This window comes from Porites lutea, chromosome 2, assembly GCF_958299795.1.
Source record: "Porites lutea chromosome 2, jaPorLute2.1, whole genome shotgun sequence".
In the NCBI taxonomy this organism is placed as follows: Eukaryota; Metazoa; Cnidaria; class Anthozoa; order Scleractinia; family Poritidae; genus Porites; species Porites lutea.
The window spans coordinates 9,668,798-9,685,186 of NC_133202.1; the positions used below are offsets into that span (position 1 = coordinate 9,668,798).

The 16,389-nt window shown below is 40.1% G+C and overlaps 2 protein-coding genes across 3 annotated transcripts in view; both read left to right on the top strand.

The window, feature by feature from the left end:
• The window catches only part of LOC140927661 (mitochondrial calcium uniporter regulator 1-like), an 81,482-nt gene that overhangs the window by 51,259 nt on the left and 13,834 nt on the right, over window positions 1-16,389 (top strand). The window contains exons 9-10 of one of the 2 annotated variants that reach the window (XM_073377338.1): window positions 1,379-1,439; window positions 2,465-2,666. The exons of the other annotated variant lie outside the window; for it this stretch is intronic. Of the exons in view, the coding sequence (XP_073233439.1) occupies window positions 1,379-1,439; window positions 2,465-2,523 (120 nt within the window). The 3' untranslated portion in view covers window positions 2,524-2,666. Of the gene's footprint in view, window positions 1-1,378; window positions 1,440-2,464; window positions 2,667-16,389 lie in introns of those variants that run through there. 2 annotated transcript variants of the gene reach the window in all.
• LOC140926597 (sulfotransferase 1C2-like) lies at window positions 3,851-13,242 on the top strand. Its single transcript, XM_073376322.1, has 4 exons — window positions 3,851-4,074; window positions 8,504-8,848; window positions 10,351-10,445; window positions 12,767-13,242. The coding sequence occupies exons 1-4, from the start codon at window positions 3,894-3,896 to the stop codon at window positions 13,037-13,039; spliced, it is 894 nt and encodes a 297-aa protein (XP_073232423.1). The 5' UTR covers window positions 3,851-3,893; the 3' UTR covers window positions 13,040-13,242.

Below are 16,389 nucleotides of genomic sequence, written 5' to 3' on the forward strand. Positions count from 1 at the left end.
GTTTGGTGCTTTTGTCCACTCTGTATAGATCTCGCTAAAATTTTGCACTAAGCCACCGGACTATTCCCGTCAAGTGAGCTGTCAGAATTCCGCCAATCAGCGGAAAGCGGAAAGGAGCGCGATTGTAAACAAACATTGAAAAACACATGCCGAGGGGTAATGAGGTCATTACTAATGTCACCAACGCCAATAAGCATTTCACTTCGACTTTTTTGATGCAGATATTGAAATTCCAGAGACGTAGTTGCAAGCTCTTCTTCCTTTTCCCGCCCCGCCGCCAGAGCACCCCGAAGAGCTTGCTCGCAGGCTACCCCAGCATTAAATTTAGAGAGTGGCCTTTTTTTCTTGATAGACCAAAAAAATTTCATGCATATGCATGATGAGGTCGCATAGTAGGCTGCCATGCAAACAATAATACCTTTGTTCTCCCGCCATCTTTAACGTTGAAACTGACAGAGAGTTGGAGCGAATCAAAAAATGTTTCCAAGGGAGAGGTTGACCCCTCCTCCCTTAGTTTTTCAATTGCGTTTAAGGTGGCGGCCGTAATCAATGTACCTCAGAGCCGAGTTGTTTAAAGCTGGGTTAAGATAACCCAGGGTTAGTGCGAGATTTAAATTCAGATATGAAAGCTTTAAAAACATTTCAGTTTTTAATTCTTTTCGTTTACAACTTGATGATTGGCAGCTCTAAAAATAACAGAGAAAATTATCCGAGTAAATGCTTTTGAACACAAGAAAAAGAAACCCGGGTTAAGTGCTAATCGGCCTTGGAACAACTGGGCCCGGAGCTTCCGTTAAAGAAAAAAAGAAAAACGCATTTTCCTCTCTCCTACCCCCTAAGGAAGGCCTGATACTCATGCCACCTTCACACGGCACCGGACTAATTTTCGACCGGTTTAAAAATTCCTGCGTCTAGGTGTTCCGTTCACTCATAACTAATCTAACCGGGCGAAAATTTAGACGCCTAGCCGTTCAAACTGCCGTGCGAACGGAGCAAAAATATTGAACGGTCCCGTGTGAACGTAGTGTGCGGTAAAATTTATCAGCCGATCGAAAATTCGTCTCGTGCGACGTAGCTTCAGGCGAAGTCTTGTTTTTCCCACCTTTCTTACCTGGGGTTCAAACCGTGTTTTGCCAGTCCTTCATGGTCATGCATTTCGGTGACATAGCTGGGAAACAAATTCGCTAAGACCGCGTGACCCAGAACAATAAGCCGGGCAGAATAACTTATGTTGCTCTCCCTCAATACGTACCAATTGTCAAAAAAATAACGATTTTTTAACAAGCTTACATTTGAAATCTCTTAAAGGTTCGTTTTGGACTTCTTTTTTTAGAAAAGACTGATTTTACTGTGCTATTCTCATGTTTTCACTCCATAGGTTGCTAAACTAGGAACGCAACTCGAGGCACAAAAGTTAGATTTAATCAAGTATATAGTAGGTAAGATAATACACTCCAATCTCTCGGATTTTGCCTCACATCTTACGTTTTAAGCTTAGGGAAATGTAGAAGCTGAAAAATCGAGTTATTTTTCCAGAAAAAAAAAATGTCCTGAGAAAAATCTGTCCCTCCAGCTGAGTCAACTGAGGCGGTTTATGAGAAAAAAGGTTGACCCTTTCGTTCGAGCCAACAGCGCTAGCGCAAGCTCTGATTGTCTCGCCTTGACCGAGTTGACTCTTCTGGGCGGGCAAAAGTGTTTATATGGAGTAAAGTTTGCCCGGCTAGGAGGGCGAGCCCACCAGCACAAAAAGGTGACCCGATTAGGCGCGGTACCCTACTAGTCGAGCCAACTTTGTAAACGGTTCGCCACGTTTTATAAGGAAAATATGAAGAGTTAGCTCGCCCATTTTAGTTCTTGCTCAACGCCGGTTCCGCTACTTGCCGAGCTCGCTACATGTTCGCTACCTGCATGCCGAATTCGCTGCCTATGTTGATGGTGTTAAGTCTAGAACGTTTTTATGGCATGTATAAAAACTCTAGATTGTGAAATATGTAGCTTAATAATAAAGAAAGTTCCGCAAAATTAGTAATTTTGACTGTTCCTTACTGGTTGTGTGCTTTCTCTCTCTTGAAAAAGCCGCTGTTCCATTCTGAGCGATGCGCGGACTCGATGATAATATTCTAAAACATGGCGCCTCTTCAAGTTCAGTAAGGAAGAGTTATTTAAAACAGGATGTTGGTTCTAAAAGATCGTGGAAATGTTCACAACACGTTTAGAAACTTTCGTAGCGAAGTTGGTAGAATGAAGTAAGTAGCGAATTTGCATGCCGGTAACGAACATGTAGCGAACTCGATAAGTAGCGAAACCGGCTGTTACCCCGATGATCAGGTAGGCGCATGGCTCCTCTGCCTGGGACAGCTTTTTCCACCAAAACGGGACCTCAAAAACCTTCCATATAGTGGGTTCAATGTTGTGTTTAAATTCTGAAAACAAGTCTGTACTACTTTTGTTTTTGCCATTGCAGGAAGTTTACTGTCTTGTGTTACGTTGTTCCTTGCGGTGTGGAGATTCGTCAAGACTTGATAAAATTTAACAGTGTAGTACGTAATTTCACAAATTTTTAAATTCTTGTATCTAATAATAAAGCGAAAAATCTTCTTACCGAGCCTTGTATATAATTTAAACAAATGCTTATCAAACTATGTAAAATATGCTTATGATTTCGTGGAGAGAAAGAGAATAAAAGACGATCATCAATCAAGAAAAAAAGTGTAAAGTCGGGAGGTATATTCTTCGAGCTTTTGAAGGTGAAAGCTTGTGAAGGTGTTTGCGCGATGCACAATGGTCTCAGAGAAAAACCGTTGACAGGGCTCGCACAGACTTGAAAAGTACTTGAATTCTAGGGGGAGTCCTTGAAAAGTCCTTAAATTTCTTCAACTTTGAATCCTTTGAGGGATTTTCTCAATGCATACTGAGCATACCCCTCTCTGATGTACTCAATCTTATTAGCAACTGGATTAGCCTCTTGTCCCCACACTAAAACATAACCATTTCAAGTATAATTCAAAACTATGGGGTAATTTTTGTACAAACAATTTCAAGGAAGTAATTAAAACCGAAGTCACTATCTAATATAAAACTACTAAATACGGTATTGCTGTTGGACCTATTTATTGATTATCACTCAAACGATATTTCAGTGAAGGTTTTGAAGATTCAGTAAGCCCGTCCCTGCAGCCTTTTGATGTTAAAAATAGCTTATACTGACAGACCTAGTATATGTGAAACAAAGGGATTGGAACATTTAACCTGGCTTTTACTAAATTAACTCTTTATTCTGTATTTACGCCCATAAATATTTGTTGTGGCTCCCGGTGTTCAAACAAACTTACGAACAGCGAAGTACAAAATTGGTTTAATGAACATTCCCATATGACTGTTGCAAGACTCATACTAGTATAATGAGCCCGTAGCATATGTTTAGGATAAGGCTGAGAGTTCTTAATACCACTGTAGGTGAAAAAATATATAAGAGATGGAGCAGGCTGGTCGCTCGAAAATTCACGAAGCTTCTAAATAACTGAACTTGCCGGGGTGCCGAATCACGATGAGTGAAGTCACTCACGAACTGTTCATACATCACGCCTCCTGATGTCCAAAAATTCCATGAAAAATGTTCATGAAAACCTTTTCTTGATGTTTGGGCGCCGTAAAACTTAAAACCGAGCAAAAACTCATCATCCTTCCATGTCCGCATTCTCCGCTATATTTGTTTTGAAGGAAAATTGGTACTCAGTCTCACTCGGCCAAATTTCTTAACTAGGGCGATCATGGAAACTCGGTTCCAGACCTCGCTGCCAGCCCCCCCTGATAACCCTTCTGGCCAGAGAAGCGGCTGGGTACGAGTCTGGTGTACGTTGTCGCGTTAAATAAAACACCATCGCACGAGCATCATGGCGAACTTTCCGATCTTGCAGGAAATCAAAGGCGAATGGAGATCAACTAAGACGATGGAAATAATGGGCTTAAGAATTCCGGCGTATTTTACTGACGATCCTCGGTTGCTGTACGACTACATTGTCAACTTCAAGACGAAGTCAGACGACGTATTTGTAGTCAGCTATCCGAAAGCAGGTTAGAGTATTAAGTCAAGTCAATTCAAGTTTATTGTGAAAATATGCTTAGCTATTTCTAAAAGCCTTGAAGGATCGTATAGTTCTATAGTCGGATTTCGTGGCATATAGGGCGCGGTTCTGTTCCCTTTTGTGCTGTGGAATACCAATCGTGGCGTGTTCGGGAAGCCTTGTTGGATTGGAGATAACCGAGCTCTTACTACTTATCATGCCGTTTGTTCAAAAGCGAGAATTAAGATAATCTATAACAATTTCAAAGTGCTCTCACAAAGAACAAGCATACCCCATTCATTTCATTAACCAACGAGGCTTGATATTAAATTTAAAGCGTTACTGATGCGGCGTTTATTCAAGGGCGCCATTTATTTCAAAATCTCATTTGTTAAATTACTGACAACAATTACGATAAATCATACAGGGGGATATTACAAGTTGTAATGTTCGACTTTTTGATGAGATAGAATCATAATTGTCTGGTTGGTGTAGATTACCAAGTTGTACCGAGTTTTTGCTGATAATCCTCAGTACAATAAACGCTGCATTCTTCAGATTGGGTGCAGCGTTTATTGTTAAGTTTGCTTCGATCTACGGCGTTAAATCGAGGGCGGCGTTTATCTGGGGGTGGCGGTTACGTCGAATTAATATGTTGAGTATCTAAACCAAGGAGGCTTCGGGACAAAAATTGCAATTTTTTTTTTTTCAGAAACGAGCAGATAGATAGATAGAGATTTGAGTCTTTGATATATTTACCTTTTGAATAATACCCCGAAAGTCAGAGGTTTCATTTCAGTTTAAATTGTTTGGAACTCGCTTTGAATCAGAGGCGTGACATGTCTAGGGAATTTCTTCTTCTTCTTCTTCGTTTTTTAAGGACCTAAAGTATCTTACCCTGCCAAAGCTTGGCTTGTCTGTAGCGTAATTGGTTTGTTTACACGGCGTAAAACGCTAACAGCCACGCAAGAGAGAAACCTCTGCTTGCAGCTGCAGGGTCAGGGCAGCTGCAGGGTAAAGGAACTGTAGAAAGGTATTAACCCATTTGCCATTCCATCCATTTTTGTGTAATTTACGGTACTCAAAAGAATAGAGAAGGCAATCAGGCCGGGATTTTTACACGATGAGGGAGAACCGAGGGAGTTAGAAAATTGTGGGCACCTCTGGGAAAAAACCCTGGCGACACCATTGCTGTGAAGGAATGTTTATCTGCAATTGATAGGATTTGAAGGGAAAAACGTCATTGTAGTCAAAGCATAATATGGAGGTTGTAAGTACACCTCGTTCTATTTGTACATGTCAAACAGAATTAATTCTTAAGGAGGGTTTGCAAGTTTAAAACAGAAGAAGAAAATCGTCACCTTATGTCTGACGTCTTCCATTAAACGTGAAATTGGCCGATGGGGTAGTTACACGATGAGGGAGAACTGAGGGAGTTAGAAAATTGTGGGTACCTTTGGCAAAAAAACCCTGGCGACACCATTGCTGTGAAGGAATGTTTATCTGCAATTGATAGGATTTGAAGAGAAAAAACGTCATTGTAGTCAAAGCATAATATGGAGCTTGTAATTACACCTCGTTCGATTTGTCAAACAGAATTAATTCTTAAGGAGGGTTTGCAAGTTTTAAAAAGAAAAAGAAAATCGTCGCCTTATGTCTGACGTCCTCCATAAAACGTGAAATTGGCCGAGGTCGTAGCCGTGCAGTGGACAGCAAGAGAAATATATCAAAACTGTGCTTCACGTACCAAGTTGTTGTTGCTTAGGGTGGATGGGTGAACATTTGCAGCATACACATATCGCCGTCACATTTGTCCCTTAGAGTGTTTTATTGTTTTCAAGCTTTAATGTAATACAGACAGTGAAAAATTCAACGGGCAGATGCGAGGGCTTATTAACGAGTATGTTGCAAACTATAATAACAATTATTCACCGAAGTGGAGGTGGCTAGTAGTGATAATTTTCCTCGCCGCCAAGCGGCGATGTAAATAGCCACTACTAGCCACCGACACTGGGGTAAGGACAAGGTAAAAAACACACGCACTAGGTACAAAAAGGGGGCTGCGAATTGTATTTTAATATCTGCTATACACAGGCTTAAACAAGAGAAACAGATTACTGACTAGATTGTCACACATTATATTCCTTTGGCTCATCACGCAAATGCGTTCGCAAACCGGGAAGAAAGCGTTTCGTATGAAGCCCTACAACTGGAGGTGCGGAGAAGGTCATTCCGCGGCTACGGAAACCGAAAATAAAACTTAGAGGGAGAGTTAGAAGAGAATTTAATTCACAGTTTTATGATCAATAAATGACGAAACTGAGAAGCAGAGAGCCTTGAAAGGTCGTATAGTTCTATATGAATCGGGTATTGAGTTTCTTCAAGTTTTGGCGCTGTAAACCGCCACGATTTAAGGCCGTATGTTGAAGAGTTGGCCATTGGCCGCTTTAAAATATCGTTTCCTCTGAGGTCGTATTTATTGTTTTTTTGTTGAATCAAATCTTTAATGCTTATTGGTGCATTGTTAAGGTGTTTCGATACAGCTTTTTTTCAGGGGCCATACCGATATTTTTCAATCGCCTTAAAAGTGGTTTTCTGCTTGATCTAGTCCAGCTATTGAAAATGCAACACTAGGAACGTAAAGTTTGGTGGTGAGAAAACAATCTCCGTAAGAAGGAAAAAATTCTGTATGTTTGAATTCGACTAGGACGAAAAAATATATATCAAACTTTTATTTAAAATTTGGAATTTTAGCGTTTTCTTGTACATTGGTGGATCTTTTTTTGGAGACCGGGCCCCGGACCCCGGACCCTTATCTGAGGGTCTGGATGACCCCCCCCACCCCCTTATCTGAGGGTCTGGATGACCGCCCCTCCCCCCCCTCCCCCCTTATCTGAAGGTCTGGATCTGCCACTGTTGTATGTCTCTGAAACGACTCAAACGAATTTTTTGAAAATCTTCTTCACGTAATCTTCATAATGTATAAATAAGGTCTGAAACTTTCATTGAGATTGATTCAATGCAACATCTTAAAATTTCAAGACAAGCCTATTCTACGAACCTCTCAAAACTCTGCGTTGCAACATTCACTGTTTTGACGTTATGCTAATTTTTCCAGAATAATGCGCACTATACATACCTCCATGACTAGTACATTTTAGTTTGAATTTATCACATCTTTTGAATGTAAAACATTGACGATACTCACACTTAAATGTACTAGTCATGGATATATGTATTGTCCGCATTAATGTGGAAAAGTCCAAATTTTGAATGAAGTTGCACTTAGACAGGTGGAAAGAAAATGGGATATTTTTTAAGATCACAAAAACGAAAATACACCAAAATTTCCTAGCATCGAAATATGATATCAAGCAGCATTCTGAAGCTACTTAAGAATAATTTGAGTCATTTATAACGTTTTTATTAAGTAATCTATCACCGCTATTGAAAATTTAAGGTTCGAGATATATTTTCTTTTTAGTCTAATTCAAAATTTTCGGAGGTTATTTGCTAAACACCAAACTCGAAGTTCCTAGAGTTGGATTTTCTGTAGCTGGTCTAGATCGCCAAAATTAGGCGTTTATCAATTTCAAAGTTTTTTGTCCATTGTTGTCATGGTAATACCAATTTTACTAAAACCTGCATTTTGACAAATTTCAATCTATAGTCAATAATTGGTGAAAATTTTATAGCGATCAGACAAGGATAAAATCACTTTTAAAGCGATTGAAAAATATCGATATAGCCTCTGAAAAATTATATCGAAATTAATGCATGCTATTTTAGCGAGGCGTTGGTTCGCAAGTGATAATAAACCTATTCTATTTATTAAATCAGAGTAGAGTGCTTGTTAAAAATTCCTTTTTAAATCACAGGCAGTACAAACCGGTCGCATATCGAACGCTACCGATATTGTAAAAGTACCCTGTAAGGAATAGCTGTATGTCGTGGTCTCTTGAGTGTAGGAAATATGATATTACTCTACAGAACTTTTCTTACAAATTTTTTTCTATTCGTAATCATGGCTATTTATGCAAGTATACGTCGTTGGATTCCTTTTGGTCATTTTTAAACCTCCCCGAAATAAAACCAAGGGGTCACCAAGGATTTGATGAAAGAAAATAAAAGTGTCAAATAGTTACAAGCAAAGAAAAGGACACAAATAAACAAGGGAGTAATATTATGTGGTCGTCTAGTGATTTAAAAGTTAATTACAATCACTCTGTTCTCAATCTTGACTGTAACTCACAAGATCACGCAATCAAATTGCACTACAAATTGCGGATGTGAACAGACTTGAAACATCCAGCCTAGATCCACAAGATCCAGCCTAGTCCCTAGGTGTTCTCTCTTAACCCGTTGTCCGCGCGAAATCTGACCACTACTTGGATTCCCTTACATGGGCAGATTTGAATGTTATATTTTGTGTCTTTAAGGAACAACTTGGATTCAAGAAATTGTCTGGCAGATTTACCACAATGGAGAAGTAAACAGCAAACGAATTGAAGACCGTGTTCCATTCTTAGAAGAGGCTATTAATCCAAAAGCTTCACAACCAGACATTGCCAGTTTACCAAGCCCCCGCCTTATTAAGACACACCTTTCTTATGAGGCTATACCAAAAGGTACAAACGAGGAAACAACGTGCAAGTATATTTACATCGCTCGAAATCCAAAAGATAATGCTGTATCAAATTATAAATTCCTAACAAGCTTGGCGAAATCTACTGGATTGAATGCATCGTGGGAATTTTATGCTGATCTGTTTGTTCAGGGAAAGTGTAAGTTATCATGATTATTTTACATAGTAATAATGCTTCTATAGTTGATCTTCCATTAGTTAGGGGCAAGAAGACCTTTACTGGCCTTTACACTAAATGGGACTCTTTCACACCCTGAAAATATAAGATAAAACCTTATCCGCACCCTCACTTTTCGCTGTTTCCGCATTGGCTCGTCACACCACCCCAAATGAAAATTTATTATTGGTCTACTGCAAGTATTAAAAAGTAATTATTGGCGTACTGAAAATTAGTGGAGTGTGTTTCAGCAATCCTGCTATAATACCTAAGAAAACTCGGAAGGGAGAACGAATGTAGTGCCTAGGAGTTTGGTTTCATTGTTGGGTAGCCCAGCGAGGGCGGGGTCAGTCATTGCTAACTTACAGAAGGCCAGCATATTGATGGGCTTCTGTGACTAAGTATCGTTATTTTGTGAGATGAAGAAGGCGAGGCATGTTGTGCTTACGGGGCGTTGGTCTGTAAGATGAACCTGGGGCGGGGCGTACTACGTAGCCTTAATGACGATACCAAAGCGATAGTTCTTTTTCATAGCCCAGGGCTCAAACCGGGAGTGATCCAAATGGGTATTTCAAAGGTCAAGGTCAAAGTTTGTTAAATAAGATTAAAATTCCTGCGCAGCGTAGTCACTTAATGTTAATTTGAAAATTGTAAAATCGACCCTGTTATTTCAAGAGTCTTAACCGACGTTTCGCAATGCTGCTACCGTTAAAAGGTTTTAGTCTTGTACCGTGCTGAAGAAGAACGTCGGCCAAAGCTTGTTAACGCTGATCAGTGTTAGATTGTTTATTTCGGAGAGAGGTAATGAGCTTTGTAAAGGACATCCAGCAGTCGACGGATGCACACATTGCAAATAGCGTGAAGCTTGTCGATGAGAGCCTGGTAATGGAACAGGTGTCAAGGAAATCAATACCAAAATAACCGGAGACAAGTCAGGATAAACGCAAAATTCCTGGAGGGATGCCAAGAGACACTAGGTTCGTTGCAGAAGAAACGTTCTCGTGAAATTTGTAGTAATTAATCCAAGGACAGAGCAGATACAAAATGAGATATCAATATTTCGAGAGGGAGGGCCTCAGGTCTAAAAATCATCGAGGTAGTTCTAAGGGGGATAGGTGCGATATAACATAGCACCATAGTGTGTCGCAAACCAGCGACAAACTTAAAAAATAGCGTCCGTGAACTCCGGAGACCAAGAGACAGAATCATGTTGAAGAAATAGTCAGTACGTGGAGACTCGAACCCTAACCGTCAGATATGACTAGGGGCCAAGAGGAACCAAAACGCTCCCAGTCGCAGGTTCTATAAGAATGTATTGGACGGTGCCTCGTTGAAAGGTCGAGTTCGCTCATGTGTACATATTTTTCTCTAAACTGGTTATGATGCTTCTTAAGGTAGCAGATACAAGTAGTGTTAGAGGCATGGCAAAAAACCTTCATGTCTTACTAGTAATTATCAACCTACACTATTGTTATTCCTTGCAGCAACTTGGAGTCACTGGGATAAACATGTACTTGGATGGTGGAAACACAAAGACAATGCTAACGTCTTGTTCCTTAAATATGAAGACTTGAAAAAGGTTTGTTATCATTATCGGAGAATTACCGGTAAAGTGGTTTTCAGTTTTTTGAAATTAATTCTGTTACATAAATTTGATTTGCGTTGATTAATGCTTAGTGGTGGGTAGAAAACCGAGTTAATTAATTAGCAGTTGTTGAATGAGGCTGGGTATCATCTGAAGAATTATGGAGATCGAGGAGGGTGCGGATAACACCCTCCTAGTTTAAAAACAAGCTAAAATATGCTTACCTCCATCGATGTTAAGTTGATCTTCAATAGTGCATGTTTATCGGCATGTTTAGGAGATAATGGGTTGTTCAGTTTTGCAAATATTTTTCGAATAACAGATCCCGAGATGTCGTCCGTCGAGTTGTCTTCTTGCTGTTCTTGCTACGTTTTTAGCTAATAGTTTGACTGCTTCTTCCTCGTGAAACGAGTGAAATGTTCTGCCATTTTGTATTCACTACCGAAAAAACTCAACCTCGTTCCCAGGTCTTCTCGGTTAACTGTTTAGTAACCTGGCAATTTTGCTAAACGATTGACGTCATCAGTTCACATATCTTCTTCCAAATTTGGTCAACAGTAGCTGGTTATAATGAATTTCGCGTGGGATTTTGGCCAATCAGAGACGGAGAAATATTTTGAATGAATAATAGTATGCTTTATTATATAGACAAGAGTGTTTTACTGGAAAATATACCACTCGTAAAATTCATAAAAACTACATCCGGGACCCGAGTGGTTTATTTTCTCACACGTGAGTTTGTCGATGACGTAATTTCGGTAATTTCCCTTTCTTATTTTATCGATGTTTCTTTGTCTATTTAATAAAAAGAACATTATACGGCGGCTTGAAGATATGAATTTTATTTTCTCGTGGCAACAACAATATTTTACTCACACGCTGCGCTCGTTCGTAAAATATTGTTTTGCCACTCGAAAATAAAATTCATATCTTCGCTCAACCGTGTAATATCACCTATTTATACAGAGGAGAAGTGTGACGTCACGGTACCATGGTAGCAAGATTTCTAGATCTTAACAATTTTTCTCGAAAGAGATGGCCATTGTCGAACGATGGAAGAAAGGCATCGGCTATCCAGTTTGGCTCCTGAGTGCAATCATACGCATGAAAAGTGAACGGGCAAGGGCCAATTCCATGCAAAATGAACGGGCAAGGGCCAATTCCATGCAAAACACGTAAACTCACAATCAGCAAAGGTTTTTACTATTACGAAACCATAAAACAGTAAATTCCTACAAAGAACGAAAAAATAATAGTTACGATACAGAAAAAACCACTTAAAGGCGACTGCAAAATGAAATTAATGAAAAAACGATGAAAACGAAGCTGCTTACCAAATGCTGAGAATAACAGAGTCGGTGGTCAGGGCCACCGAGGAAAGAGATAATCTATTTCAACGAATGATGTTACATTAATAGACACGTAAAAACTGGCAATAAATAGGGGCGAGATAACAAACTATAACGAAATTTACATACAGCACGTATCAAAGGAGCGTAATTAACAAAATACCGGAGAGCGAAAAGTAAAAGAATGCACGATAACAAGAAAGTGAGAAAACGAAAAACAAAAGGAAAAAATTTGCCCCAACAAAAAGCATTCAAATCATGATTCAAATCAATTGCGATATTTACAACAACAAATCCTCTCCCTTAGCCTGTTAGGAAGGCCTGATACTCAGGCTACAACAACACGGTTTATAGAGCTCGAGAAGTTTTGCTACCATGGCAACGTGATTCATGCAACGACTTCTCTTATGATCCTCCAAGAGATCACATGTATCGTTTAGCATAACCTCTGATATTCTATTTCATTTTATATTCTTAAGTTGCTATGCCATTGATTTTGACCTGTTATGTTTCAGTTAGTAATTGCCTAAAATATTATTTGAGGAAGCCTTTTTCTTTAAGTCCTGTGATTTCCCTGGGGCGTCCACGCCATTTGGTTATTATTTGCTATGTGCTATGTATATGAAAAAAATAAATAAATAAATAAACCTGGCTCTAAAAAACTTATTTTGGTTTATTAGTTTCACATCAGAATTAAACATGAGAGGAGGATTGACAGGTAACCTCAAACTCGGACGTTCTTTTGGCTGGTCACGCAATCCTGCCTTGGTATGCTGCGCTGAGCGCCGATGGAATAGCCTCCCACGCCGACGTTCTTTGAGTTGGAAAGTGACGCGTGACGAAGCGCAAAGAACGTCGGCGTGGGAGGCTGGCATTGGCCGGGACAACGCAAATAAATTCTGTCTGAATTCCCCATCTTTTCTATCAGTTTTCAAGCCCTTTTACCACTTTGTTTCTTCTCCTTAGGATCTTAAAAGCCATATTCGTATGATCTCCGAGTTCCTGAACAAGCCCTTGTCAGATGAACTCCTAAATCGCATTACAGAGCAGTGTACATTCAATGGAATGATGAAAAACGCGAAAAGTTACCTTCTGCGTGGAACAGAGGATGGACCAAAGCTTCTGCGAAAGGGCGTGGTGGGAGACTGGAAGAATTACTTTACTCCAGAGCAAAGTGAGAGATTTGACAAGGAACTGTTAGCAAAATTAGACGGAACTGGATTAGAGTTTGAAATGTAGCAAACTTGTTTTCATTAAATATATCCGAAATTACAGAAGAGGCCTCTTAACACCTTGGGGAGACTGTGAAATGATTCCTTTGCTCCAGAGCCAGAAATAAGAGATTTGATAAGAACCGCTGTAATATAATTTTTGCCAGATTGTATCGAACTTTGAAAAGAATCTGTCAACCACTTTAATGAAATAAAAATGGGTGTATCGTCTGCATGTCTTCATAGAGCTGGTGTTAATTTACTAAGCGGAACACCGGTTTGGTTTAGTCATGTGCTGGAGGTTCGGATTTGTTTAGATGTTTGTTGGCTCCAAGACCTTTAACGTGGTGTGTTTGAGCATTTCCACCTTGCGTCCTACTTCTTTATGAAGAATTGATACCATCTTTCTTTTCTTTAAAAAAGCAGTATGGGTGCCCCATTTCGATCAATTAATCAATCCCCCCTCTCAAATGAGGCCACCTCAAAGTTGCTTGAAATAAATAAGCCTCAGTGGATGTGGTCTGCTACACAGCCGTTTTTAGTGTCGTCATGCAACGCAGGGGAGGAGCGTTGCGTAACGACATTAAAAACGGCTATGCAGCAAACTACGTGCTTGCTGAAGTAGTAGACCAAAGTACTTCTTTGATTCGAGCCTTGCAAGAGCCAGATGACATCCAAACATCGGGACATCATGGCCTTTAATAAACTCGCTTGCAGGCGCATTTACAAATGAATTGTTCTAGCACTGTCACGTAATCACATTTCTTCATTGAAAGGAAGTCAAAGATAGAACTGCACGGACTCCCAATGTGGTTTTTGTGGTTGCGACGCAGTATAAAAGCCTTCACTGAGTGATATTTTTGCCTCTTACAAGCAAGCATGTCCGTTAGAGGTTTACCTGTTTTGTAGGATATGATCGGAGGTTTTTTAAAAATTGTTTTCAGCAGATGCTGATTTTCTATATGACTCCAGTTTGCACGAGCGTTTTAATATCTTGTACCGCTGGGTGATATATAGTAACCAAAGGCAATAGTCTCTCTTTACCTTTTTTGCTTTTCAGTTTGAGCACCTATTGTCTTTAGTCAAGGTTAATCTTTTGACAACGACCTTCCCATATACTTTTTAGGATAACCGCGTGTAGAAGGCCTAAATGTAATTACGACCCTAAATTTAATAACATTTTGTCCTAAATGTAATAAAGTCGTTGCCTAGTCCCTGTACGGCGTTTTCCCAGTCCCTCTCGGTCAATTCGTTTCGGTGACGAATCCGAGGCGAACGGGCGGGAAACGGCCTCGCATTTTCACGTGGACCACGTGACCCGATACGCTTTGGCCGCGCGGAATAATGAGGCCTAGGAACTAGGCAAATAAAGTCCTAAATGTAATAACAATTTGCCCTAAATTTAATAAACTCTTAAGTTGTCAATTACAGTAATTACTCGAATAAGCGCCGCCTTGTTGGGGGGGGGGGGGGGGAGAGTTAATTAGCGCCGCGTCGCTTATTCATGTAAATACGGTACGTAGCCGTATTACTGTGGTATTAAGCTCCGCTCTCAAATAAGCGCCGCCTTTTTGGAGAAAAAAGTTAATAAGCGCCGCGGCGCTAATTCATATAAATTCGGTAAATTTAATTATGCACTGTGAAACTTAACGTTTACAAATAAATTACTTGTAAACGGCAAAGTAACAGTATTTTTTTAAAAGAAAGCAATATTTTAGCAATAGAAAACTTTCTTCCTGTGTTTGCATAGCCTGATATAAACACTCGAGGGGTTGGAAGAATTCGAGACAGTCATGCAAACCCTCGACGTCGTCTCGGGTTTGCATAACTTTCAAGAATTCTTCCAGCCCCTCGAGTGTTTATATCAGGCTATGCAAACACAGGATAAAAGTTTTCAATTGTTTTTATTAATATTCCCGAGAAAAAAGAAAAACTCTTTGTTTAGGTTACTGATTAAAAGAGAAATTCTTGCCAGTCGCGAAGTCTTGTACACGAAGCTTAATGAACGTGTAATCAGTTCTTGTTTTGCAGTAAAGATGCTTTCAATAAAAGGGTTTTTCTCGCTTAAACTGTGTCAGCTTAAGCGAAAAAAAATTGGTACAGCAGGTTTGTAAAGACTTTCCAAGTTTCATCCGACGAGGGAATGGGTAAATAAGGTAAATTTGTCGAGTTTTCAACTCAAAAACTTTTTAAAATTTGTGCTTTTGTGATTAGCGCGGGAAGAGCAAAACATCTTGACTCCACACGTGTTTACATACTCTCATGCAAACACATCTCTCGGCCAATCAGAGCGCGCGTACTATCTTAGTTATTTGTAAACGTTGTTATCAGCTGTGCAGTAGTCTTTAGGGCCTGTTTACATGGAGGTGGGGGATCCCAGATAGGTGAGGTAACATGTGGCGGGTCACCCCAGGTATCATGTAAACATGATCAAATTAAAATGAGAGATTATGTGGAGAGGCGGGTTACCAACCAAAGCGGGTTACCTCACCTACCTGGTGTCCCTCAGGTTGTTATCAGCTGTGCAGCAGTCTTTAGGGCCTGTTTACATGGAGGTGGGGGATCCCAGATAGGTGAGGTAACATGCGGCGGGTCACCCCAGGTATCATGTTACAATGATCAAATTAAAATGAGAGATTATGTGGAGAGGCGGGTTACCAACCAAAGCGGGTTTCCTCACCTACCTGGTGTCCCTCAGGTAGTATCAGCTGTGCAGCAGTCTTTAGGGCCTGTTTACATGGAGGTGGGGGACCCTAGGTAGGTGAGGTAACCCGCCTTGGTGGGTAACCCGCCTGTCCACATAATCTCTCATTTTTAATTTGATCATGTTTACATGATAGGTGGGTGACCCGCCGCATGTTACCTCACCTATCTGGGATCCCCCACCTCCATGTAAAAGACTTCTCGTTTCCTGTTAATTTCTAAATATTTTAGCTGATTAGATCTCTTTTCTAGAGATCCAACGTTGACAAGCAACAGGATCTTCGTCCACGGTTTTTGCAGTAAATTTCTTTAACAAAAATGAAGTATGAAAAACGTTTTAGGGCTTAAAAGTTTTCTTTCAGTTTTGTCCCTTTACAAGCAATTTTACTTGTAAAGCCAAGTTACACAGTGCATGAGGAAATGTACCGAAGCTTATTATATTTTTTCTCCAAAATGCGGCGCTTATTTGAGGGCGGCGCTTAAAAGGATAGTAATACCCCTTAGTACCGTATTTACGCGAATAAGCGCCGCAACGTATATTAAGAGAGTGTCTCTGTAAGAGCGGTCCGGTCGATTTTCCTTGAGACACAGATTTAGCTCATTTCTTGTGTGTTGTAAGACATTCATGTACCTATACTAACACCACAATCCGTTTGATCTGATCTCTTTATTTTT